At 46.6% G+C, this 25,877-nt stretch overlaps 6 protein-coding genes across 30 annotated transcripts in view; 5 read left to right on the plus strand and 1 right to left on the minus strand.

Annotated features, from left to right (window-relative positions):
- Nucleotides 1-1,051: 1,051 nt before the first annotated feature.
- Nucleotides 1,052-5,035, plus strand: LOC118508943 (apolipoprotein D-like). Of its 2 annotated transcripts, none has more exons than XM_036048851.1 (5): nt 1,052-1,437; nt 4,077-4,343; nt 4,411-4,493; nt 4,565-4,660; nt 4,730-5,035. In XM_036048851.1, the coding sequence occupies exons 1-5, from the start codon at nt 1,397-1,399 to the stop codon at nt 4,912-4,914; spliced, it is 672 nt and encodes a 223-aa protein (XP_035904744.1). In that variant the 5' UTR covers nt 1,052-1,396; the 3' UTR covers nt 4,915-5,035. The 2 variants fall into 2 exon arrangements, with proteins under 2 accessions (XP_035904744.1, XP_035904745.1); XM_036048852.1 differs by having other exon boundaries at nt 1,053-1,410.
- Nucleotides 5,036-5,164: 129 nt separating this feature from the next.
- Nucleotides 5,165-6,963, plus strand: LOC118512976 (uncharacterized protein At4g17910-like). Its single transcript, XM_036058209.1, has one exon. It carries the CDS (start codon nt 5,290-5,292, stop codon nt 6,700-6,702), a length of 1,413 nt encoding a protein of 470 aa, XP_035914102.1. The 5' UTR covers nt 5,165-5,289; the 3' UTR covers nt 6,703-6,963.
- Nucleotides 6,964-7,309: 346 nt separating this feature from the next.
- On the minus strand, nt 7,310-10,133 carry LOC118512975 (EGF domain-specific O-linked N-acetylglucosamine transferase). Of its 2 annotated transcripts, XM_036058208.1 has the most exons (4): nt 9,797-10,126; nt 9,185-9,555; nt 8,388-9,034; nt 7,310-8,321 (listed from the first exon to the last, which is right to left on the minus strand). In XM_036058208.1, the coding sequence occupies exons 2-4, from the start codon at nt 9,552-9,554 to the stop codon at nt 7,704-7,706; spliced, it is 1,635 nt and encodes a 544-aa protein (XP_035914101.1). In that variant the 5' UTR covers nt 9,555; nt 9,797-10,126; the 3' UTR covers nt 7,310-7,703. The 2 variants fall into 2 exon arrangements, with proteins under 2 accessions (XP_035914101.1, XP_035914100.1); XM_036058207.1 differs by having other exon boundaries at nt 9,185-10,133.
- A 1,696-nt stretch (nt 10,134-11,829) lies between these two features.
- Nucleotides 11,830-20,483, plus strand: LOC118510103 (probable phosphorylase b kinase regulatory subunit beta). 7 transcript variants are annotated; one of them, XM_036051551.1, is made up of 10 exons: nt 11,830-12,044; nt 12,109-12,224; nt 12,376-13,413; nt 13,488-13,699; nt 14,159-14,173; nt 14,825-14,842; nt 16,657-16,743; nt 18,173-18,277; nt 18,368-19,560; nt 19,639-20,483. In XM_036051551.1, the coding sequence occupies exons 1-10, from the start codon at nt 12,019-12,021 to the stop codon at nt 20,153-20,155; spliced, it is 3,327 nt and encodes a 1,108-aa protein (XP_035907444.1). In that variant the 5' UTR covers nt 11,830-12,018; the 3' UTR covers nt 20,156-20,483. The 7 variants fall into 7 exon arrangements, with proteins under 7 accessions (XP_035907444.1, XP_035907447.1, XP_035907448.1 ...); XM_036051554.1 differs by having other exon boundaries at nt 12,139-12,224; nt 19,639-20,304; XM_036051555.1 differs by lacking the exon at nt 16,657-16,743 and having other exon boundaries at nt 19,639-20,304.
- Nucleotides 20,484-20,650: 167 nt separating this feature from the next.
- LOC118510104 lies at nt 20,651-22,168 on the plus strand. The gene is made up of 3 exons (XM_036051559.1): nt 20,651-21,105; nt 21,179-21,658; nt 21,738-22,168. Exons 1-3 carry the CDS (start codon nt 20,695-20,697, stop codon nt 21,807-21,809), a joined length of 963 nt encoding a protein of 320 aa, XP_035907452.1. The 5' UTR covers nt 20,651-20,694; the 3' UTR covers nt 21,810-22,168.
- Nucleotides 22,169-22,339: 171 nt separating this feature from the next.
- The window catches only part of LOC118510102 (piezo-type mechanosensitive ion channel component), a 40,439-nt gene continuing 36,901 nt past the window's right edge, over nt 22,340-25,877 (plus strand). For 12 of the 17 annotated variants that reach the window (XM_036051533.1, XM_036051537.1, XM_036051541.1 and 9 more), the window contains exon 1: nt 22,340-23,165. The gene's annotated coding sequence lies outside the window, so the exon portion shown is untranslated. Of the gene's footprint in view, nt 23,166-24,034; nt 24,135-25,877 lie in introns of those variants that run through there. The other 5 variants (XM_036051547.1, XM_036051548.1, XM_036051549.1 and 2 more) reach the window with 4 other exon arrangements.

The raw sequence follows: 25,877 nt of genomic DNA on the forward strand, positions 1-25,877 counted from the left end.
TTGCTCTCATTTTCTCCAACAAATCTTACTTTATGTTCTCCACCATTTTATGACCCCGTCTAGTACTACTTTATCCTTTACACAACTTGTTAACCTACTGCGGCGGCCATTAAACTCACTATTCCCTCACCAAGAAACACACTTTCATCTTGTCCGTTTTGTCACAGAAAGCTTCACCTCGGGGTGCCTCCAGGTGTGTGGTGGAGCTTCCAACAAAAAAAAAAACCACAACAACACCCACCAACATCCAAACACACAAAATGGGTCACTAGCGAGCCCTCTAATGCAATGACGCCTCTCGCAAGCATCCAGACGACAACCCCCTAATTACTCATCGTTTAAGCAAACGGAATTTAAAACACGACAACCATTAACTCAAACAGCATAAAATAATAAAACAATTATGCTACAGAAAGAGGGACAGGTCAGACATTACTCCACTAAACGACACTTCCACGGGCAGGCCGCCATTGCACCATCGGGGCTGACGACGATGTAGGTTACCACGGCTGTGCCGAATTATGCTGCTTGCCTTACCGTTGCAGGGCTGAAGAACAATTTTTGGGTTTTTTTTTTTCGGTGGGTAAAGCTCACATTTCATTTACACTACACCGATGAACCATATCTTTCGTAAGCATCATCCGCAAGCCTCATGCTCGGAGGTCGCCAATCAAACGGTACCGCCGCAACAGCATGGCGTTTTTCCTTCGCTTTTTGTTTTCTTTCGGCTGCTTTTCCGTGGTGGATAGCTAATTTGAAGCCACACCTGCCTGCCAGTCAACCTCCCGGTAGATGAACTTTAATCGAATGTTTTTGTTTTCGCCTGCTCATCGCCATCTTTCTTGATCGAAAAAAATAAAATGTAACGACTCTCGCCGTGCTGCAATATGTGGTGCACCGGGACCGACAAAAATGAAGCTTCTTCTTCGGCGGTGAAAAGCAACAACGCACAACGTGTTTCATCTCACGACCGACGTCCGTTTCCCACCACCCGGTGGGGCGACCGAGTGCACGCGTCCACAGTGACTCTAAATTCCGGCAGCAGCCGACGCGATGCGTTCATTCCCGTGCGAGACGTACACGCGAACGGACGCGTTTGTGAAGTGAAAAGGGTGCAATCGAAAAGGGTTAACGGCTCGGTACGAGAAGAAGAACTAGTGATAAACAAAAACAGTAACTGTGAAGTGATTGTGAGTTGTGAGATCATCAGGCATCAGGCTCAAAGTTCATTTTGAAGAAGCTAGAAGGCTCTGGTTCTTTCGGTGTGCGTAATCTCAACAAACCGAGACCGAATAATAACAGGCCTCACAAACGAGTGTACAAACGAGTTAGCTTACTGGCAAGATCCAAAGTGCACCCGCAGCCTATCGACAGATTCATCCAGAACCCGGATACAATGGCCGCCATTGGGTATGTCATCTTTGGACGGTATTCAAGGTTAGATTTTTGGGGCTGTGTGCTTACGGCGTCTAAATAATTACCTTCGTTGTAAGGCAGCAAGCAACGCAAGCACTCGTCATTGTACACACTGGAGCGGGAGAGTTGTGATGAAATAGTAATTATTCAAGCGTTACATAGATGATGTGTGGAGCTAAGTATTTGGCTTTATACAACATAGTTGCGGGATTGAATTTCTAATACCCGGTAGCTCGCGTTATGATGCTTCATTATTACGCTTTTTGTGGTAAAAGCAAGTGTCTCACAAGCGTCTTACTTGGTTACAGGCAAGCTCTAGTAACCCGTTACGACTACTTAGCAGAGAGCGTTACACAAAATAGACATTTAAATAGTGAGCGTTATCAGTGCACTAGGTTTGCTTTGTTAGTGAAATAGACTTTTTAGGAGTGTTTTTGGCACGATAAGCTTATTAAATTAACTTCCACTGATTAGAGTACTTCTTTGGGGTTGATGCTTCTAATCAGTAGACTTTAGTGTAAGGCCTCAAGAGATAAAAATTAAGAGTAACGCTTCTCTCTGGTTGTCAAACAAAGAAATTAAAATATTTTGATATATTTTTTTAATAAACGGCTCTCAAAATTTGATCTTTGCCATTTTTATTCTTAAGTATGGCTGTGACCTGAACGAAAGCGTTATAAGGATACTTAGGCTAACTGTCAATCAAAATAAAGTTGAAAAAACTTTTTAACTTGAAGTCAATCTACTTCCACCAAGAAAACTTTAAAAAGGTCCTCCAAGAAAACTCCAAGAGTGAAGCTTACAAGATCACTTCTTCTGAACTTTGAAAAATTCTACTACACTTCAACCAATGGAAGCATTTCTGGGACTAGCCATATAATATGCCTATTTTCTCATCTTATAAGCCTTATTTTGCGTGTGTTTATTACCAAGAAACCACATATCATTTCCCTCTAAGCTTTATGGCTCTCAATCAAATCCAATTCCAGCACGCTGATCACCGATGGTCACAATCAGTGCACGGTTGCTCCGCACTCCCCAGGAACCGGCTCAATACAGCCAGCAACGCAAGCCCAATTATTGCATAATCATCGTTTGGTGCTCCTTCCCAGGCACGGAACACCGAAAAACAAAGCCCACCGATTCAAATTTCGTTTGCATGGCATACGTCAAGGCCCCGCACACGTGGAAAGCCTGGTCCGTCATACGATCCGTGCTGTTTGATTTGATAAGCCATTTGAAACCAAACCAAACAAAAGCACCGAAAACACAGCCGATGACGTCGGCGTTGTAGTGGTTGTGGCCTCCCCGTGCATTCTCCCTTTCTTCCCCTAATTACAACATCACCCTTCTCCTGCAGCATCTAGCCAACGGGCAACGGTCGGTGTAACGGCATCATAATTCTTCGATGCCTGCCCACGCCATCTTTCTTTTGCCCGATAGGCACACACGTGGTTTGGAAAAGAAATGGGGACCGGAGGCGTGTGTCTGTGTCTGTGATATAGAGTAATGGGAAGGCGAAAGAAGCTTTAAATTTCCTCCTTTTCCGTTTCATAACATCGTAACCAAAAATCAAACCGAAAAAGTTGGATACGTGGGGGCCTCATGTATGATGCATCGTGCGTTCGATGCTTCAAACGTAACGATCAGCTCTTTCTCTCTCTCTCTCTCTCGCTCGCTCGCAGCAGAGCGCTGTGCAAATAATAGGCTTCCGATAAGCCAAAAAAGGGGCGAACTACACCAGAGAAAGCCTATATTTAGGCGGAAATTATGATTTTTCTAATGGCATTATAAATCCGATCCGAGCTGTTCCCTCTGGAGTGATAAGCTTGAATATGGTACCGTCTGCTCATGTTTGCATACCTTCCGCAAGGTAAATCCATTAATCTCGATCGCCGACACCATCGACAGGCTATTGTGCAATCGCTGGTTCAACAACGCACCGTCCGCCTGCGCTCGATCATCGATCATTAGAAGGGCTGCTTCTGGGAGGCCAGCGGCTGACCTTGGCATGGCCAGTTTTTGGGCACGTGACAGAGGTTGATGCACTGTAAAAGGAGTCGATGGGCGGCGTTTTTTTTTTCTTCACCGTGGTAAATCGTTTGTAATTTACCCCTTATTTTCCCCGACCACAAGGTTTCTCTACTTCATTTTAAACTATGACTAATTCGCGCCGAATAATGCTGGACGCTGACGAAAGCCAATTATTGTCTGCCAAGAGTTTATCCACTGGTCTAACTAACTAGAGGTTTACCCTGACAAAGAGCTGTGTGGGCTATTCAAATTGGTACCACCTTTCATCTCGCTAAATCTCGCTAGATTAGGGTCACCCAGATATACACGACAACCTCGAGTCAATTACCGCACTTTCTCTTCCAAGCGCCATCACATACTGTCGAATCGCATGTCAATCTGCCACAATTAACCGTGCAGTTGATATGTATCTGGCCGATTAACAAGAGAAAATGGAGATGCACAATGCAAAAACAAAACAACGGCACACGCAGGACTTTCTTCACATTGTCACAACTCATTATGGCGGTTACATGCTTTACCGGCCATCATCCAAACAATTAGACACCTAATTAAAGCCTAACGAATCTCTGCCGCTCGTTGATTTCATTATTTTCTTTTCTGCATTTCCCCCCATGCTTTTGTAGCATACCACGGTGGACGACGATCGGTGTCTATCTGCTGACTTTACTCATCTGCCGGCTAGCGTGTGTGGAGGCACAGGTACCAGGATTCGGCAAATGTCCCAAAGTACCGGTGGAAGAACATTTCGACACTTACGCGTATCTTGGCCGATGGTACGAGCAGGAAAAGTATCCATTTTTCTTCGAGCTGGGTGGCAAATGCATCACGGCTGATTATTCGCTCAACCCGGACGGTACGATTGGGGTGCTGAACACGCAGAAGAATTCGCTGTAAGTAGATAAAAAGCAATGGAGGTTGATTGGAGGAGAGAGTTAACAGAGGAGAACTTGCTTTCAGCACGGGCAACGATAACAGCATCAGTGGATCGGCAAGGATTGTGCAGTCTGCAAAGTTGGCTGTCAAGTTCCCGAGTGCACCTTGTAAGTAGACATTATTCTAGATGTATCTCTAGATTGATTGATAGTAAATAATACTCCAACCCACAACACAGTCAACGTTGAAGCGCCATACTGGGTGGTTGGTACCGACTACAAAACGTTCGCCGTCGTGTATGCCTGTTCCGATCTTCGTGGCTTCATCAATGCAAGTAAGTATCTGCGGTGCACTCTTCAATCTCCCATTTTCCTAACCACACTGAATTTTTTCGCACTCGCAGAGGTAGCATGGATTCTGACCCGCAAACGCCATCCGGACATTGAAACGATGAAGAAGGCGTACGCTGTGCTCGACAGTGCCAAAATCTCGCGGGCGTACCTGACGCGTACGGATCAGAAAAATTGTGGCGAAGAGGTGATAAAGGTCAGTAAAGGCGTGTACAAAACGTCCGTCGTGAAGGGTTGAAGTGTCCTGCAGATGTGCTCGGGAGAAGCATTTCAACGCAACGGTGTCGTGATTCGTGTAGTATTAAAGCAGCTATAAAGTTTAAGTAAATATATTTGCTAAGGAACATCCATATGAAACACGTGCTTGATTACGGATTGAATTTTTGTTTGAGAAACTGCGCTTGACAATTCAAATTTCAAACGGTGCCCATGCAGCAGAAGCTCCTCCGAGCCAACGTCAAATGTGACAGTTTGACAGCTAATTGTTATTTATTTATGTTTTGCATTGCGTCGGGGTGCGTTGCTCACCGAAAATAAACGGAGGGTCGTGTTTTAGTTTTCTTTAGTCACGCCACCCCACATTCCAAGAGCCGGGAATTTTCACCGGGTAAATATGGACCCGACCGATTATCGTGCCCTGCACGAAAGCCAGATGGAAAACAACAACGGCACGACAGCACTGAACGTGTTCCTGCACATTGCACCGCCCGTGTTCAGCGTGTTTCACACCGTGCAGCTGATCGCGGTGGCCAGCATAACACACATACCTCTACGATTTTTGCTCGAGTTTTTCCTCATCGTACTGCCGTTCGTGCTGCTCGTAACCGTACTGCACCGGTTAGCCCTTAACATAACGCTTACGCTCCTCATCCTGTCCGCGATATCGGCCGTCCATCAGATCCGGCACCGATTGCACCTGATGCCGTTCGTACAGGTGCCGGGAAAATCGCCCCAATTCCTTACCTGTGTCCGTGCGCTGGTAAACCTTACGACGGCCGTCTGCATACTGGCGGTCGATTTCCACTGCTTTCCACGCGAGCTTGCCAAAACGGAAACGTTCGGCTACGGGCTGATGGACATCGGCGTAGGACTGTACGTGTTCAGCAACGGTATCGTGTACCGGGTACGACCCACCGACGAACGACGACTAAATGCAGCCCGTGTGTGGAAGGTTCTTTCCGGAACGGCACCTCTACTACTACTCGGGTTTGCCCGCTTTTTCCTCACCAGCGAGCTAGACTACCAGCTGCACGTGTCCGAGTACGGGGTGCACTGGAACTTTTTCATCACCCTCGCGGTTGTAAAGTTTGCCGGCACGCTCATCATGGACCTTGTGCACGATCCGGAAGTGATCAAGTTCGTTGCCATTACGCTGCTCTGCTGTCACGAGATGATGCTCCATCTCGGCGTGTCCCGGTACGTGCTCAGCCAAGAAACACAGCGCACAACGTTCTTCTCCGCCAACCGGGAAGGGATCGTATCCCTGCCCGGCTACCTAGCCCTATTTCTCGCCTCCGTCTACATCGGCTGGGTAGTACGGCCCACGGAAGAGATAACGCTTGCGAAAAAGTTTCTACGCCGGGCAGGGAAAATAGCCATCATAGCCGTAGTGTGCTGGAAGATGATTTACGTGTGCGAGGACATGTTCGGAATTTCGCGCCGGCTCGCCAACATGGGCTACTGCTTCTGGATACTGGCGATCGGGACCAGCGTAACGGCGCTGTTCATGTTCTTCGAGCTGTTCGTGTACTTCGTGCGGTTCGAAGAGCCGAAATCACCGGACCAGATAATGAAGACGGATGATTTCTGCATCCCGTACGTACCGCTCGTCCTGCAAGCGATCAACGCGAACGGGCTGTTCTTCTTCCTGTTTGCAAACCTACTGACCGGGCTGGTGAATCTGGTGTTCCAAACGTTCCTGCTGGGGAGCGCTGCTGCGCTAACGATCATAGCCTACTACATGTTTATGCTATGCGTGGCGGTATGCTTCCTGTACGTGAACAACGTTAAGCTAAAGATATGGTAAGGAGGAGAGGATGTGGCTGTTATATTCCTGCGCCCTCGCTGGCTCGATCTAGTCATTCGGTGGCCATTGTTGTAAATTAGTGCAAATGTAAGCGGAAAAGGGTCATTAAAAAGGGTAATTAAATTCGATACATTAGGCTTAGTATTCGTCTCTCACATTGAACATTCTAGGGTTCAGCAAAAAACAAACCCACCACCCATGGACATGAAAATCGCCTTCGTACGAGAATAAAGTAGAGTTTAAAGTTTAAATAATCTGTCAGAGGAGTGCTTTGTCTTGGAAAAAAAATTATGATGAGATAGGTGGAAGATTTTTGTCCAATTCCTTATACACAGCTGTGTATAAGTTTTCACAGTTTTCCTGGTCTTGGCATCAGCATAATTCATCGAAGTCGCATACTGTCTAGCACCGTGGTCGGTAGGCCAATCCATTCTCCTGGGCCTACCACGTCTTCTCTTTCCACGTGGATCACCACTGGATCGTTCGGTGTCATTCTCGCGACATGACCAGCCCTGACCAGGCCCTGAGTCGCCAAATGTCGCCCCTATCACTGGCCGGCCCCAATCATTCATAGTTCTAAGGAACTAATAAGACCCATTTTCCTTGATTTCGAGTCCAACCACTTATTAGCCGTATAGTTTCTACCTTTATTAGCTTAAATCAAATTGAGTAAAAATATCGCAAAGATAGCATCAACCTTCCCTTCGATGAGTCTGCTTATCATAAGAAGTACATGAGGCGCTGCTTATTTCCGTTAATCGAGTTTTTTGGAATTAAAAAATACTGTTCGCTTTCCGCTCTCGTTTCCGTAAGACGGAAAGACGTGGTGAGTTATAAATATCATATAAAGCCATCCGATTACTCTGTCTCATCTCATATGTAAAGCTCATAAGGGGTCACGATTCACTTTGCTCGCCCAATAGAACGAGACGCGACGCAAAGCGCTAAGGGATGCCCGCTGTGTGTTAGTATGATCTAGTAGCTTGGCGAGAATTCGTTGTTTAAAGCTCATCTTTCTTCGTTGGACGGTTGCTCGATTTCTTGGCGCTTAAAAAGTTCTGGAACGCTGGATGGTCCTTCACGTGGTTGGCCGCCTTCGCTACCAACCGCTCGAACTCGTTCACATCGAACGCGTAGTTGGTGAACTTGGCGTGCCGTTCGTCACGCTCCGGATGTTTCCCTTCGCCGTCCGGGTGGACGAGATGGTCCCGCTCCCAGGTGAGGTAGTGTACGCCCCGAAGCCTCGCTAAATCCCGGTAACAGTTTGGATCCTCACAGTGGTACAGCTCGAACAGGGTGGCCCACTTGGGTAGGAAGAGCAGATGCGTCAGGCCGGCGCCATGCATACCGATAAACACATCGGTGTTGCGCGTTATTCGCAGCTGCTCGACGAAGGACAGCTCGTGACCGTAGCTGACGCGCTGCACGTCATAGGTGGGATTTTGGGCGATACGGGCCATCAGTTCGTCCTCGTTCAGCACCCTCCGGTAGCGCGTTTGACGCGACAGGAACGTTATCCGGATGCGATCGTCGGGGCGGGCTGTCATTCGTACCCGTAACCGGTGCAGGACATGCTCGGAAAAGGCATGAAAGAGGCCACTGTTTTCACAGCCATAAATCTGAAAAGAAAGTGCATTCAGTTTAATTGAAATTGTCTTCATTCTTCCCACCCGCCCACCACTTACGATCGGTGTATTGTAGTACAGTCCGAAGATCATGCGCGGCAACAGCGGCAGCACAACGTTCCGAAAGCAAACCACCTTCCCGGCGTACGTTTTTAAATCCGCAATCGGATTCCTCGTAAACACCTTAAACGTGTCCGCAAACGGCGACTGGTACGTGAACGATTCCCATATCAAAACGTGCGTATCCGTACCGAAGCTGGCCGGTGCGGACAGGTTCACGTGCAGCGAAGCGTACAGGTTTAGAAAATCACAGAAATGATGATACATATTGATTGCTGCATCAATCTTCATGATGAACGTTGGCTTCTCGATCACCACATCGCACCGTCCGTCCTCGATCGGGGGTCCGTCCTCGAGACGCTTGAAGAACCGCAACTCCGGGCCCCACGATTGCAGCGGGCTTATGTGCTGCAGCTCATCCCGCAACCGTTTGCCGTGCAACCGACAGTGGCCACCGATCTGGCCCTGGCCCAGCACATCCATCTTGTACCGCAACGGTTCGGACCGGTGTGCTAGATCGGTGAAATTGATCATCAAATTGCGGCCGCGACAGTACCGCAAATACTTGGAGCATTCGAGCGACGAATCGTGCGGGAACTGGGGTTCGCACATGATGCGCGTTTCGCGTATTTGATCCCGCACGAAGCCTGCAAAAGCGAATCAATTAGCGAATCGGGTGGACGGTTAATGGGGCGTAAAGCATGGCGCAACGAAGCTGCTCAGGTGCTTCTTCTTTCACCGTGGTTGTGGAAGGAAAAATCGGGAAGTACATTTAACAATTCGAAGGTAGTACGTACCGAAATCGGCCTGACTGTAGAACGTGTCCAGCTGTGCCTGTTTGCTTTTCACGTAACCGACGTGACTGCCCGGGCAGGTATGGTTCGCGTACCGGGCCCGTTCCGTACAACCTTCCTCATAGCCCCAGCAGGCGCCCGCATCCTTCCGCGTTTGGTAACTTTGGCTTGCAAGAACCTTCTGGTAGGGGCAAGTTTCGTCCTCTGCGCACTGCTTCTCCAGCGCCGGAAACCGCCGGAAGTACATGGGAAGATGTGCTTTCGGTAGGTTTATGTACTCGTACTTATCACATGCCGCGTACTGGGTGCAAAGTGTTAACAGCACTAATTTTACGCCTAGCGCCAACACGGCACCACCACGAACACGTCCCATTCTGGTGTGGAAGAGTGACTCGGAATCAGCATTCACTTCACCGAAGAAAAATGCCTCAAAAGGAGGGAGTTAAGGCGTTAAGGCAGAACCATGGATAATTGATCGGATGCGTGGGGTCGGTGGTCGACGGGTGAAGAACATATGGGCTGTGTATGGTACAACACCCCGTTCAACACCTCCGCACTCTGCACGCGTGGCGTGCTTATGTATCGCGCGTGTATGATGACGCTAAGATGACGCACCTTCGATGAGCTAATAAATGCGGCTGGCCGGGGTGGTGGGAGGTTTCACAGTTAGCATCAAAACAACGCGAGATCTGTTTTTCTTCCCCCTCTATACTCCTTCCATGGTGCACGATCGTGCATGATCGTCTGCCGGTGTGTGAGTGTAGCCAACAACGTAAAGTATGGCTTTATGCCAAGTCAATGAGGTGCTTTTAGGTGGGTAGGAGAGCAATCTAATGCCTACTGTACTTGAAACACATTTAAATGCGCGTGGGGATGCTAATGTTGCCGGTTGATCTTCGTACAAACAATCAACGCACGATCGATGCTGCGTCAACTCTCATTTCAATAACAACAAACCCGGCTAGGAAAATTTGACGTTTAGACTGGCGTGTTGGGCAGTGTGGCGTCTATTAGCAGACGTTATTTGACACGGTGGGAAGAGCTGTGGAGATTGCAGGGTTTGCGCGCTGGCAAGGTAAAAATACATTCTAGACTCTATTCAATGATCTGTATTTTTTTTTTTTTGATACAAAATCCTCTACAGAAAGAAGAGATTCCCTCTGCAAAAGCTAATTCTGCACGATTTTTTCTAGTTCTTCAAATATTTCTGTAACCAAGAATTGTAATTTAAACTGCCCTTTTTCGGTCTCCAAACCTTAATAAATTGTATTCGTAACCGAAACTGCCTTGGCACCACATAGCAAGTGACAGAGAGGCCTACAAAGAAGCTAAATCTTCCCGGGATTTCAGCTCAAAGAATTGGCGAACCACCTTGACTCGTCTTGGCTTGCCATTTCTGACTTCTTTGCCTTGATTATACCCGAAGCTGTGTAGTCAGTCTTACATGAAGACCCTCGTGAGACGACCCAATAAAATTATTGATCGACGTCTCTGCTTACTTGTGCTGTTATGCCTAAAAAATATTAGGAAGTCTGGCTACCCTTGTGTTTGGTGCGTACGTAACCGGACACATTTGAGTTCGATTTAGAATACTAGTGTCCAGGGACGATGGAGAAGAAGGGAATGATCGTTATTGAGATTGTTATCTAGTCGGAGGATCAAAATAATCCAGCAGTCGAACAGAGAACACGAAGTGATATGATACCACTCTCTCAAATGCACGAAATACTGCCCATTGTTATATCTGGTAGCCTTCCGCCGGCATGATGACCCGCCCTATGCGGTTGTAGAGGTGGGATGTGTGATCGAAGTCTAGATCAGGTGGGCGGTGGGATACTATTGGAGCAGTGAACGTGAAATGTGTGGTCAAGCTTGCATTGCAAACATGGGTAAAAGACTCGAGAAGGCCCCCCCCTGACAAAATTTGTTAGGCGCTGTAGGATTTACGCCTAAAGGTATGCAATCCGCAGTACACGTTGCGAGAGCTTCACAGTGAGCTTTCAGTGTGCTTTCAGTGTGGTCAAAATTGGTTGAAGAAAGTCGAATAAAATATTGTTATTATTTGATTAAAATCCCCTCTCCGCTAACCCTACCATTCATTTTGGGTTACAGGAGCTTCGTACTAGTTTTCAGTCGCACTACGGGTTAACAATCGGGCCTAAAACATGCACGGCGTTCTCGGACGGTAACGGAACAGTAATACGATGAATACTTGTTACCTTGCATTTATATTCAGCAAATGAGGAAACATAAGAATATCATAATCTCAAACCACTTGTTAAAATGTATTGTATCAAGTTCTACTCGCTGTCTATTAACAGTATTAAGAAACAATGCACAATGTTTACATCAAATGGGTTTTGACCATACAGAAATTCCACTGTACAACAAAAATGACAGGCCACAGTGCTGCACACAAAAGATTCTAGGGGGGGCCTTCTCGAGTCTTTTACCCAAACATGACTGTTAAGCAATTGACTATTAAGAATTGAGAAAGCATTAGAATTATAGCTCCAATAATATTTTTTAAAATCATAGAAAAAGCTTATCATAGAAAAAGCGCATCTACCAACATCTGCCATTTTGCGTGTTGGGTCCGGTCTCGCTTGTTTACATCCGCCACCGTACTGCTGCGTTCGACATTGAAACGTCACATTTGACATTGCAGAAACGTAACGCAGAAGAGGAGCCCAAAGCCAGTCGGCTCGTTGCGTTTTCGCAATTTTTCTTCACCCGTGGAAATTCTTGCGGTGGAAAACCTTTTCTCCTGACGCTGTAGAGAACAGGTGTGGAAGCGTGCCGTCTAGCTGCCGGTGTTGTGTTGTTCCAACCGAATCATGTCGACGATGGAGCGCCACTCGACGTAAGTGTGTCTCGGTTGTTTTGATTCGGTGTCTGTGGTATCTTCTGATTGCTTCGATTTACAGCTCCGTTACACCCGTTGCCCGGCAACCCAGCCTGGACGATATGAACCTTGACCAGTTCCTAAAGATATCCAACTACGAGGACACGGTGAAACAGCTGGACATTTACTATGGCATCGGTAAGTCCCTGCGACCTCGGTACGGTGGCGGTCCTGTCATTGAAGGTGGCAAGTGAAAATGAGACTTAATTGATATGCCCTTGAACTGATCGAAATTCGATCGTGCGTGATCGTTTCTCCCTCCTTCTCTTGTTTGCTTGCATCGGGACAGTAAAACGACAGCTGCTACAGTTTCAAAGTCCAATTACGGGGCTGTTCCCGGTGCTCAGTACGGACCGGGAGGTCGGCAGCATACGGGACAGTGTGTACTGTGCGGCAGCTATCTGGAGTCTGTACCAAGCGTACCGGCGGATTGACGATGATCGGGGCAAGAGCTACGAGTTGGGCCAGTCGGCGGTAAAGTGTATGCGCGGCATACTGGAGTGTTGGATCAAGCAGGCCCATCGGGTGGAAAAGTTTAAATCGCGCCAGTGTGCCGTCAATGCGCTGCACTGCAAGTTCCATCTGGACACGGGCGAGGAAATCTATTCGGACGAAAACTACAACCACCTGCAGATCGACGTTGTGTCGATCTATTTGATCTTTCTGGTGCAAATGATCACGTCCGGGTTGCAGATCATCTACACGCAGGATGAGGTTGCGTTCGTGCAGAATCTGGTGTACTACGTGGAGCGTGCGTACCGTACACCCGACTTTGGCATGTGGGAACGCGGTTCGAAGTATAACGATGGAACGCCCGAAATTCACGCATCCTCGATCGGTATGGCAAAGTCGGCGCTGGAAGCGATCAACGGCTGCAATCTGTTCGGAGAGAAAGGTGCCTCGTGGAGTGTGGTTTACGTGGACATTGACGCGCACAACCGTAATCGAAGCATCTTCGAAACGATGCTGCCTCGCGAATCGAGCTCGAAAGGTGTAGATGCTTCGCTGCTGCCTACGCTTTCCTTCCCGGCGTTCGCTTCCCACGAGGAGCGGCTGGTGGACATGAGCAAGCTTAATGTGGTGCGCAGGTTGAAGGGCAAAAAAGGCTTTAAACGGTTCAGTCGGGATGGGTATCTGTCCCGGCTGGAGGACAAAACGCGACGCTACTATCACAAGGGAGAGATTAAGGATTTCGAAGGGTTCGAGTGTGAGTGGCCCATGTTCTACACGTACATGATCATCGACGGGGTGTTTAAGAACAATCTGGAGCAGATCGAGGAGTACCAGATGGAGCTGAGAAAGTGTATGCACTCGGACAATAATGGAGGTGAGCAAAAGGAAGCCTATTCTTGCTTATTTTATTCGAGTTCCTAACGATTTTTTTTCAAAACCCCATTTTAGATCCGGTCGTCTCGATGTGCTACGCACCGGACGGCGATGGAATGTACACGCGCGCCTCCTCACAATCACTGTTCCTGTGGGGTCAGTCGGTGTTTATCATTGCCCAGCTGCTAACGGCCGGCCTGCTGCACATTAACGAGCTCGACCCAATCCGCCGCTACTTGCCATCGTACAATCGTCCACGGAAAGGTGGCCGCTATTCAGCGTTTCAGGTAAGTACAGGGAGTGGGGCGAAACAAAAAAACGGAAACAGTTCAGCTTCAAGACAAAACAAAACACCTCCAAAACCTTTTCCCGGGACAAATGGATAACGTTTAAATGGGAGAAGGTTTCAGACTCACTAAAAGGTTTTCAGACTTCGGGAGGGCAACTTACACGCTACTAAACATCGGAAGCAAACCCAAACACGAACAAAAGCTCTATAAATATTTTTTCCTTCCTTAACCGGGTGAATTGGTTTGAAGTTTGCTGCCTACTCACACTGCCCCCTGTAGTGTAGGGAGGATTATTACACTGCGCCATGCGAAACATGCTGTAAATTGTAATTTAAACCATTACGGAAGATCGACCGATCGTCCTCACCGCGTATCGTACGTTCCACACTGTGTGTCTTACTGTCTTATTCCTTTTCTCTTTTGGGGGTGGGTCTGTGCCATCGAACCGGGGAATAGGCGAAACCGGGAATTGTAAGTAATGTCCAGTGGACGACACGATCCGCGTTCCGTCAAATGCTACCGCTAGTGTAGGAGCATTCGTATTGGTTTTCTAATTCAAAATTGTCATAAAACTCTATAGAATAGTGTTTTTTTGTTTTTGTTAGATGTAGTCCTTCTTTTATTTGCTAATCGAAACATTTATCATTTACTAATTTTTAGATAGAAAAAGCTGCTGTTTTATGGCACTTTCAATGCAAAAAAAAAAAAACATCATGACGCAACTATCATCCTCCGGACTCATAGCAGTAGTAGTGCAGTTTGATTTTGCTAATTGGATTTAAATGTTTTCTTTTTTTTTGCGTTTAAAATTTTTGTTGCTAATTTACCGACCTAGCTAAAGTGTCGTTTCGTGATGTTTTAACTAGAACAATCATGTTTTGCCTAATCAAACCCAACGTAATCCTCTTCAAAATACGGCTTAGTTCATGCTTTTTAAATCTAGTTTTTTTGATTTCTCAATGTACTTATCGCTCATTACTGTTCGGAAAGTCACAATTTTCGTACTAGCCGTACGGGAAAATGGTCTCGCTGTACAATATTAATGAGTGTCACGTTTTCTATTTTTTTCCCTCTACCATTCCTTTTTATATATATACATAAAAACGCTTTCCACGCGGACAGCGTACAAAAATCGGAAGTGTAAGTATTCGGACCCGCACTACTCTCAACACACTTAGAAACACAAACACACACACATGCGCAAGTTAAGTCTTTTGCTTGTAAGGCCATTTGCGCGTGGAAGAGATTGCTGTTAAAGGCTCTTACAGAACTGCGAGTCTATGAACGCCTCTTTTTTTCCCCCCCGAGATGCGTTTTGTGCTTGCCTACGCTTGCCTACGCTGCGTTTGCTGTTATTGTCCTAAAATGCATTAATGTTTAAATCGTTTCAAAAAAAAACACACACAAAGAAAGCGAAAACGAAAAGCCGCCCATATTGAAATGATTGGCTAAGGAATTAGAATAGGCCCACAGGTTGTACGGGGCGCAACTGTATGCAAGTTGTGTGAAAGTTCACGGTGAAATGTGTGCATGAGTATAGAGGACATAAAAGTAATATTTGAATTAACCGTTAATTAATAGTGTTGGGTAGTGAGCTTCACTTCGGAGGAAACTTCTCCACTCTAAATACCTGTCGCGACGGACGAAGCTGGGATTGTACAAAACATTTATAGTCCCAGTACTCACATACGCCTCTGAGACATGGACTCTGTCCAAAACTGATGAAGCCCTCTTAGCCGCGTTCGAGGATGCTCAGAAGGATTTTTGGCCCCGTATGTGTGGAAGGACAATGGAGGAGCCGCTACAACGACGAGCTCTACGAGCTGTACGATGATCTTACCATCGTGCAGCGAATTAGACTCGCCAGGCTCCGGTGGGCTGGTCACGTCATGAGAATGACACCGGATGACCAAGCCCGTAAAGTCCTTTTAGGAGGCCGTCCACACGGACAGAGGAGGCGTAGTAGGCCCAAATTGAGATGGAGTGATGGCGTTGATGCGTCCGCCAGAACGGCCGGGATAACGGATTGGCAGACGACGGCGCTAAACCCTGAGTAGTATCGAGCATTGTTGCAGACCGCAAAGCGGTTGTAGCGCCTGATAAGTAAGTAAGAAAGGATAGTGAGCACGAGAGCTACCGTGAGGCCTCGCGCCATTAAAATGAGGGCTCTGAGCGCGTTCTTCGATTTCAAACCGGTAGCTCCGCACTCTCCGACCTCATATGGACTACTTTGTCCTCTTCGACCTCACGAGATAGCACTTTGCAGCACTTCGACTTCTTCGCCCTCAGTGAGTGTGGAGCTACCGGGAGGCCTCACCTCTCACATGTTAGTGAGCAGTTTCCCTCTGCTCTTTACAAAGAGCTACTTGGCCCGATACTATTAATTATGCAAAAAATATATTAAAAGTTATTATAAGTTAAAGTCATGAAAGTTTGTTAAAATATTCATTAGACATTTGATCATTTTTTATTAACTTTTTAAATAATCAATTTGTCCTATCTCGCTATGTTCTCATTCCACTGTGCACTTCCACGCAAGCTTGCGTGCGAATGTGTTCCACAGCAACTTGTGGGCCTATTCTACTCCTTAGCCAAATTATTATTTATTTATCTAATTATTTTATTTAACGCGCCCACGTTATGCCGATACACAATTCGATCGATAAATACAAAAACTCATTCTTCGCCGTTTGGTGTTCCTCTTCACACATTCCTTATCTTTTCGGACGCTGCTGCTCGATACTGGACTCGTGTGTACTAATCGGCAAAAAATCACACCGGACCGGTGGGCTGCATTCGTTCGGCCGGTCACTGCATCTCATCGCACTGCAACAATGCAATTGTCGGGTTCTTTTAAACTGCACTTCATCCGCTACCTCTACATTTTGCTCAAAATCACACAAATTATGTTTGGGGAATGTTTGCGAAACGTTCATCGGTTATCGGTTCGCTAGGCTCTGGCCATGAATCGCCCTGTAACGCCGCCACATATTGAAGAGCGACAGGATCAAATGTCGGACGCGTCGTGCGAACCAGCGAGAGTAAATATTTGAACTACGAAAGCGAATTTGTCTGTAGCACCGTTTTTGGGCGCATTGGGTTAGCGTGTTCCGTTAACGTATGCATTGAAACAAAAATGGACTAATGGAGTGATCTTTTGATCTTTTGGCCTAGATAATTGTGTGAGTCTAAGTGGAGAGACTGAGAGGTTATGGCTTGTCTTTCTATTTGAACCTTTGGTTACAACTTGCTCGTCCCGTTTTGGTATAAAAATTACTGTAGAAGGTCCTTCAATCCTCCAATGTTGTCCTGGACACAAGATACGAAGCTAAAGAGCCACACTTTTCTTAGTCGTCAGCTATTAAATTGTACGATAGTGGCAAACTGTCGGAAGGTTAATATTTAAGGACTGTTGGAAACTTTATAGGGCTCCCAACGGTCTGTCAGTTGGAAAGGAACACAAGAAAGAAGAAGAAAGATCGGAAAAGGGAGCTCGCGCCTACCCGAGGGGAATGTAAAGGGGAACAAGTACTAATTTTTTTATTTCTCTCAACATTAAATATTTCTTAAAAATTCAACCGCGTTTCAACAAGGACTCTGACTAGAGATCGTTCTTTGATGGAGCTACAATTTTGAGCAAGTCTTCTAAGGCCTCGACAATCACCGCCATTTTCCAAAACGACGATAGATAGTTGAGTCCAAATCCTTGGGACCCAGTCTCGTCGAACGAATAATTGTTGTAATTAGTCTATTTTCCTTTCTAATGCATACGCTAGTACGAAAAGCGCTGGTTTGTTTCAATTTTCGTTCGGCTTTTTCATGTTTTTTTGTTCTCGTTGATTCGTTTCGTTTGGATATCGTTTTCAAAGTTGCTTTTGTTCTTGTGTAAAATACGGGCACAAATATTGTTCGAATCGAATTTATGTGGCTAAATGTGTTTCACCGGGGGTTTTACAGGTCTGATGTAAACATTCACTACAATCCCTTTACTAGTCAATGTGTTTCAGTTGTGTTAAATGTATAATTTAAATTTTTGATTAACAAAAAATGTAAAAAAAACTGTTAATTATGTGATTTTTTAAATGTGATTCCTAGTCGTTATCAAGCGTATGACACTGATGTACTAAAATTACCCTTTCACTGTTTAACTGTTTTTTCGGTGTGTAATTTAAATGGTTAGGCCATACTCCACATTCATTTTAGCTTGGAACTCGACACTGCTAAACCGTGCTTAATGAAAGCAAAAACACTAATTTTCCAGCGACTCATTCAAACATTTGAACTAAAACAATCTTTAACGCCTTATTATTTATTGTCCTGTTGCAGAATGCATTCTCTCTCTATCTCTCTCTATGCTCGTATCCTTTGCTTCTTCTGTTGTTTTCCCCCGAAACTTGTAAAATAATCTACCTGAAGTAATGTTCTAACAACGTTTTATTTTTTAAATTAACTCTTCATCAAAATAAAAAGGGCACAGCAACCGATCTGGTCGTGCAGATAGTGCTGATCGCCGAATCGATGCGCCTGCAAGCCATGATGGCCACGTACGGCATTCAAACGCAGACTCCACATGAGGTAAGAATGGAGTAGAATGAATGTACCTTTTTATTCTTAATTTTGCTAAATATTGTCCCTTGCTTTTTTGTTCTCCACCACCACCACCAGGTTGAACCCGTCCAAATCTGGTCCTCGACGCAGCTGATCAATGTGTACCAGCAGCTGGGTGTGAACGATAAAATAGGCCTTACCGGACGTCCGCCGCGCCCGGTCGGATCGCTGGGCACGAGCAAGGTGTACCGTATCTGCGGCATGACCGTCCTGTGCTATCCGCTCATCTTCGAAGTGTCCGATTTCTACCTCTACCGCGACATGGCACTGCTGATTGACGACATCAAGACGGAGCTTCAGTTCGTGGGCAAGTACTGGCGGCTCTCCGGTCGCCCGACCGTGTGCCTGCTGATCCGCGAGGAGCATATGCGTGATCCACAGTTTAAGGAAATGATTGATCTGCTGGCGATGCTGAAGAAGGGCTACTGTGACGACATGAAGGTACGGATCGGCCGGTTGCAGAATCTTATCTCCAGCTCCTGCATCGAGCATCTCGACTTTATGTCCACCTCGGACCTGCCGGACGTGGGCGATACGGCATTCGCGCAGATACATCACGACTACATCGGGTACCAAAGCTTGACGGATGTGCCCCGGGCACAGTCGTACCGGGAGAAAAAAATAACGGCCGCGGAGTATGCAACCCGCTCGACACCGGACATTCTCGAAGCGTTGCGCAACACGGAATCGATCTTCCTACAGTGCCAGCTGCTCGGTATTATACTGCACCGGGAAGGTGCTCACTACGAGCTGGCCGGTGAATCGGTGCACGTGCGATTGACGGATCTTTACTATCGGGCCGGTACGCTGCGGTACTGGCGTGCGGTCCGGTACTGTAGCTCACTGTTGCGCCACATCGTCGATTCCATTTCGCCCTTCATCACAACGCTGCTCGTGAACGGGAAGCAGATTACGGTCGGCGTGATTGGGCAGCGGGAGACAATCTTCGACAAACCGATGACACCGTCCGAGATTCAGAACGTGATGTACTCGACCGTACAGCCGTACGATGTGATCCACGCGGTGCTGCAGCAGGAGGTGGTACTGTACTGTGGTCGGTTGATCGCAACGAATCCGGACATTTTCAAGGGTATTCTGAAGATACGCGTCGGATGGGTGCTGGAAGCGATGCGGCTCTACCTCACGATGAAGGGCGACGAAGGGGCGGACATTGAAAATTTGTCCCCGTTCCAGATCCGGCAGCTGCTGCAGCGAGTACTTACCGTGAGCCAGTGGGCTAATGAGGATCAGTAGGTTTTTTTGTGTGTGCAATTTCGTTGATCTATGGAGGAACTAATTGGAAACTTTTGTTGTTGTTTCTATTGCAGTTTTAGCACAGTGCAGCGTCGCCAGCTGGAAGGATGCCTGTGCCGTGTGCCGAGCTCCTTCTACAACCTTGTCTGGGATGTGCTGGAGCGTACACCGCACGGCATTACCGTGCAGGGCCACAATCTACCCGCCATGCCAACGCTCACGAACAAAAGCCGCAGCGAGCTCTCGTTTTCGCTGCAGGTCGAGGAAATGCTGCATCAAATCACACAACCCGAACGGCGCCAGATTGCCGTCGAGCTGCTGTGCATCGTCGCCACCATCCTGAGCCGCAATCCGGAGCTACGCTTCCAGCAGGTGCTCGATCTCGATCTGCTGCTGGAGGATTCGTTCGCGATGTACTGCAAGGATCATAGTTTGCCACCGAGCAAAGACATTTCGCCCCTGTTTTCGCTGTCGTACTCACAAACGACCGGGTACTTGGCCCGGGCCGCTGTGAACAGTGTGCTGCAGCGGTGTGCCCTATCGACGGAGGACTTTGCCGATGACGTTGAGGATCATTGCCGTGTGCAGTAGTGCGCGAGACAACAAAAAAAAAACAACCGCGAAAAGCTAGTCGAGAGGTGGCAATCGGTTTTCGTTTTTTGTTTTAAAGATGCTAGTTTTGTTTAGCTGTTAGTTACGTTGAGCCGTTAGCTACGCTCATCTGTTAATGTTATTTTATAAAAGAAAGTGAACGAAGAGAGCGGTGTGCTCTTTGAATGTTTGTGAGTACAGCGCCGTTACAAAAGCTCTTGCCCAGCTGCCTGCGTGCGTGCGTGCGTGCGTATATATCTGTAATCTCTCGTTGTTGCATGACATGTAATGAAGCAATAAATTTTACGCAATCATGACAAATGTAAAATTTGGTTCGATTTGCTACTGTTCTTTGGTAGATAAGATAATTGTTTATCATAAAAAGGCAGCTGCGATGATAACGTTCAACTAAAAAATCAGTGCAGCTGTATCTCTTTTTTTCGCCGTCACTGTGCTGTCATTCGCATCATACCGCCGGTTTGTTTACAAAACAATACAAACGTCAAACCCGTGTTGGCGGCAAAACAAATCGGTGAACGATGGCTGATCTACAGGAACTGGAGGAATTTGTGTCCCAAATCGCGAAACCTGAGCGTACTATAAGGTGTTTTCCGGATGGGATTAGTTTGGAACAGTTTGCCACCATCTGTACGCTTCCGGGAGTACCCGATGACACGAAACAAGCGATACAAGCTCCAGTGTTACGGCTCCGGGAAGCTGCGTTGCTGAAGGAGGATGAGAAAGTCACGGAGCTGGTGATGATTTTACAGCAGCTGATGGATAGGATGGATAGCTTCGCAACACTAGAACAGTACGCTTGGTTGGTAAGAACCACGTTTGGTGCTTATTTGCTGAAAAAATTGCCATTGCAAGTCACTACCCTGGTAAGGAATCTGAGCAATGCTGTAGAAGGAATAGAGCTCGCTGGTTTCAATCATTCTCCAGCTGTTGTGAGTATTATCATTGCTTAATAAGTACAATTACAAGCGTTCAATTTAATGAAACCAACAAGCGCTATTTCAGGTTCACGTCGTTGCGAAGAGCTTGATGGAGGATATTCCTCTCACCGGTGGCAATCTGCTACACGCGATCAAACGGCTTGCAATGGCAACCAGTCCCTTGCTCTACTACACAGCGGTGGCGCTTGTGTTTGCTGGGCTCGATGCGATAACTGAACCGGGAAAGCCGACCGAAGCCTACCGCGTGCAAGGAGTGAATGAATTTCTTCGTCGATTGGACATTTTTAACCTACAGTATCTGCAGCAGCAGAGCAACAATCTGCAGATCACCTACCAGCTGCTGAAGCTGCTTAGCCTGTATCAAAACATGGTTATTATGCGCCACGTAGGTGCATCGCTCGAAGCGCTAACCGCGGAGCATAACTGTTATGCCGATTTGCTGCACGTGACGAACGCACAGATCAAAAAGTTTCGGCAGTGGTTGGATAATGCGAGCGCGATTGTGCAGCCGTTCGGGAAGGATCAGGAAAAAGATTATCTGATTGTGAGTACTGCCGCTTGCCCATGTGACCGTTCATCGGTGATGGTAGGGTAATATATTTTTCGGGTAATTATTATTTCAGCTAGCCGATTTGATGCAGGTGGATATGATTCCTTTGTTCGACGATTTGAGTCAAGATGAGGATATAGTCTGACTACATGCTATACAGAAACCATTGAATATTGACGCCTCATGTGCCTGCTTACCTGCTCCCAACAGGAAGGAGACAAGCATACATAATTCTGTTTGAAAGACACCACGGTCGAACAAATGTAGCATATGAGTGTAATAATTCATATTGAATTAGAGTAAGATAAAAAAGCAACATCTAAAAGAACTTCTTCTAAGCCATATCATTGCTAGAATTATTGATAACCGAATAGGTCAGTTCTTGCTATGGCAGAGTGTCGTTGCTCCATCCACCGGATCACGAAAAATCTACCACAAAAATTGTGATTTTGCATAAAATAAAAATTAATTATGTGTTGGTTTATTTAACATAAAAAAATGTAATTTTTAATGTGATTCATTTGCAAACTCTTACCTGCATATCTTCCATAGTCTGCTTGTTATTCTAAACGCCGGTCTCGCTCTCTCTCTCTCACTCTCTCATTGTCATTCGCTTCTCACGCTCTCTTCAATCGGAAACGCTATCCGCTCTCGCGGCTGATTCGGGACGGATGGAACGGTTCGCGGTTTGTTTGTTGCCAACCTCCGTCCGATACAGTCGCCGTGCGTGTCAAGTGTGTGCTGTGGTGGTCGATCACACACTACATAGTGGGGTGGGGTGATACGATCAACACTTCCCCCGGCTGGGCGTGTGTGTGTGCGTGCGTGAGCGTTTTTGTACGGTACGGCTTCCGGCGTTTGTATCAGCGAGCAAAGCAACCGGGTGGTGCACACTTGCTGCGAAACAATTCCGTCTGGTTACATCTTCATCGCGGTGCAGAAGACGGGACACCCAGTAGTCGGGTGTCGTTTAGATCCCGTGCAAATTCACCCTTGTGTGTGAGTGTGTTTGTGGCAAGAGTAGTGTCCGCCGTAGTGAAGAAGCCCTACGAGAAAAGGGAACCACCCGGAGCCCGGTGTGGTGAATGGAAGTAAATGTCAGTGTCCTTTCGGAGCCGCCTTCTGGAGCAAGTTTGTATTATTAGAAACAGTGTGATTGCGTGTGGGTCTGTGTGCGCGGTGTTGTGCGCTGGTGTGTTGGTCGTTTTACAACCATTTTAATAGTGTGTTGTTTTGTTTCAAACACGGTCCAACCGCGACGGTGTCGGCGCATGGATAAAAAGGTGGGAAACAGCGTAGTATCGCGTTACCTTGAGTTTGGCGTCGCGCGTTTTAACCGAATTCGATTCCATTGGTTACGGGAACACGGTTTGGTGTGCTGTGCTGCAGTTGTGTACGGTGACACACACACACACACCAAACACACGCAAATGGCCATCGATCGAACGAGCGATCGCGGCGGTACTCAGCCGGCGCAACATGACATCTACTAATTTGACAGGTGAGTAACGGGTAAACAAGATGTTAGAAATCATTGGGCGATACAAACATTCACCACCGAAAACGGTGCATTAAAGTGCAACATGCAACAAATCAACAGCAGGCCATGATGAATCACCTTTTGCATGCCGTAGAATGAAAAAAAAAAATGAACTGGAGGGAGCTATTTTCATCCGACGTGACATCTTTGTATGATTAGTAGTACGTGGTGGTGGCGCACACGTGCACGGAACACACCGGTGCGGATACGGAGCGATTACGGCGGAGAAAAAAATCCACACACGCACCCCCATACACCCTTCTCTGATCCGCACCGTTCACTTGATACGCAGTGAGGATCATCGTGTGCACGCGCGTGTGTGTGTGTGTTTTGCACCACCCCCTTTAGGTGCACGCCTGGTGGATATGGTGCAATTTTTAAAATTGTTTTAACATGAGACAGTCGGTGAATGTGAGGTTTCATTGGGCCTATTTATTGTTGTGAATGGGGCACAATTATTAAGGTATTTTTCCTCCCATGGATGACTTCCATTTGCTGTAGTTGCTCAAGATATCTAGCCATTCTAACGTCAACAAATAAGGAGCGTAAAATGATGAGGATACTCTACACAGCCACTGTCATCAATTAAAGTGGCCAGATAGCATCAATTGGATGGCTTTCAACATTATTTTCAAATAACCATTTTTTGTAGCAGATAAGCAATACTAGATTTCAATGTGGGACTAATTTGTTACTTTGAGTAGATTTTAGCGATATATTAAGATATTTTTATTTATCGTTCGATGATCATGTTTCTTAGCGATCTAGTGAAATGTCCGTTGTGTTTTGAATCTTATCTATTCGAAGGAGGTAGATTTCGGCCACTTGCCAGTTTTGAGTGACTCTTCGAATGCAGCCAAAACTGATGAGAAACCTCGATGTTGTAACACCGAGGGGCATTTGCGCCTGTTTAAGCAACCGCCTGGAAGGGTAAGAATTTCCAGGAATAGATGCATAGTACTATACAAAACATGCCATCCATGCCTCGTATATTGTAACGATCGCTTAGAATAAGCGCGACGTAGACCAAAGAGACCCTTATCTGATCTTAGTCGTCCACTCGAAATTGCGGTTCAACTTAGGGACTCTACCATTTGAAAAAAGCTATTCTAGTCTAAAATGAGCGTTAGAAACGTATGTTTGAATTTAAAAAGACTCTAATAACCTCCCCTGTCAGCTTCCACCAACATCTCTTAACGGCTATTCAAGTGGGTGTTTCGTTTTCATGTCTGTGGCCATCACTCATCAGTGCAACAGTGCTCCCAAACCTTACTCCCTGACAGCTAGACGAAGCGATTAAGCAGACGACAAAACATTAGGAACGCAGCTGTAGCGCACATCTGCTGCAAAGTTGTAAGTTATTGTAGTCTAGCGATCCCGATCACCCATATCTTCACGCAACCAAGGTGTAGACGTTAGTTAAGTAACGAAAGAGCGGCATTGCTAGCAGTGGTAGCGATAGTTTCGCCCTTTAACGCAAACAAACTTCAAAAGAGGTCGAGATAAAGGTGGTGGAGACAGGCATGGTGAGCAAGACGCCCTGTGAAATTGTTTGGATTAACTCCAGCGTCTTGGTTGATAGAGATAGTTCCTAGATGCGCACGTGCAGGGTTGTTTGCTGCTGTCGTCACTGTTTCGCGCGAAATGTAATCATAACTTGATAGCACAAGAGCTATACATAGTATCCTTCTAACTCGATCGGAAAGTGAATGATCTAAAACGAATTAATTGCCAGATTGGATGTCTACGCATGATTAGATTGCTCTAGTAATGGTACTAATCTTTTAAGGGGGTTCTGTTGTGATATGGGGCACTACGCACAATATCGCAGTACCTCGTACATCGGCACCTGAGGAGGTACGCTGTAACGATTGCATCGAGTGATTCGAGCTCCGATCGGCCGGGTGAATCAAAACCTTGCCGTGTGCCGTGAAGGTCGTTCCGTTAGAATACACCCCCGTCGGTTGCGTTGTGGGTGATCGCGGGTGTGTGTTCTTCTAGAAGGGCAAAGTGAAATATTTATGCCACGCGGGTTGGCGCAGTTCTCAGCACAACCATGCGCATACAAACACATTCCACTAGAAGCCGAATTGGTATTAAATACCGGAAAAGTAACTGAATCATGCTTTCGGTTGTGCTTGCTTAACCTTCAAGTGGTGGTCTTAGGCCTAACCTGGTAGCACTTGAGTCCAACAAAATATGTACGGTCATTGAAAGGTAAAGAGTAGTGTATATAGACATGAGCAGAGTAAACTCCACCGATAAGCTAGGCAAAACCATATAGCAGAGCTAATATTTGCTAGATTTGGTTGGTGTGCCAAATTGGGCCCTATTTTCCCACGGAATCAACTTCAGCGTACATAGATCAGATGAAGTTAGAGTACCAAATCCTCGTACTCTACGGTAAAGCCTGGTGGAGGTTCTATCGTGGTTGGATGATCGCAGGAAGAAATTGGAAATAACATACTCTAGGCGACTTACTGTTCATGAATTGTATATTCGCATCTTGAAGATCCTTCTTCTTCGTCTTCGGTAGCACTACAACCTCGAGAGATCTTGGCCTGCCATTTCTGGCCCTGCTTTATGCCGTATGAAGACTGGCGCCGCTGTCCACGCAACGATTACTCTTTGGACTCACAGATAATACTTAGGATAATGCTCACCAATGCGCCA

Source organism: Anopheles stephensi, chromosome 3, assembly GCF_013141755.1.
Source record: "Anopheles stephensi strain Indian chromosome 3, UCI_ANSTEP_V1.0, whole genome shotgun sequence".
Lineage (NCBI taxonomy): Eukaryota > Metazoa > Arthropoda > Insecta > Diptera > Culicidae > Anopheles > Anopheles stephensi.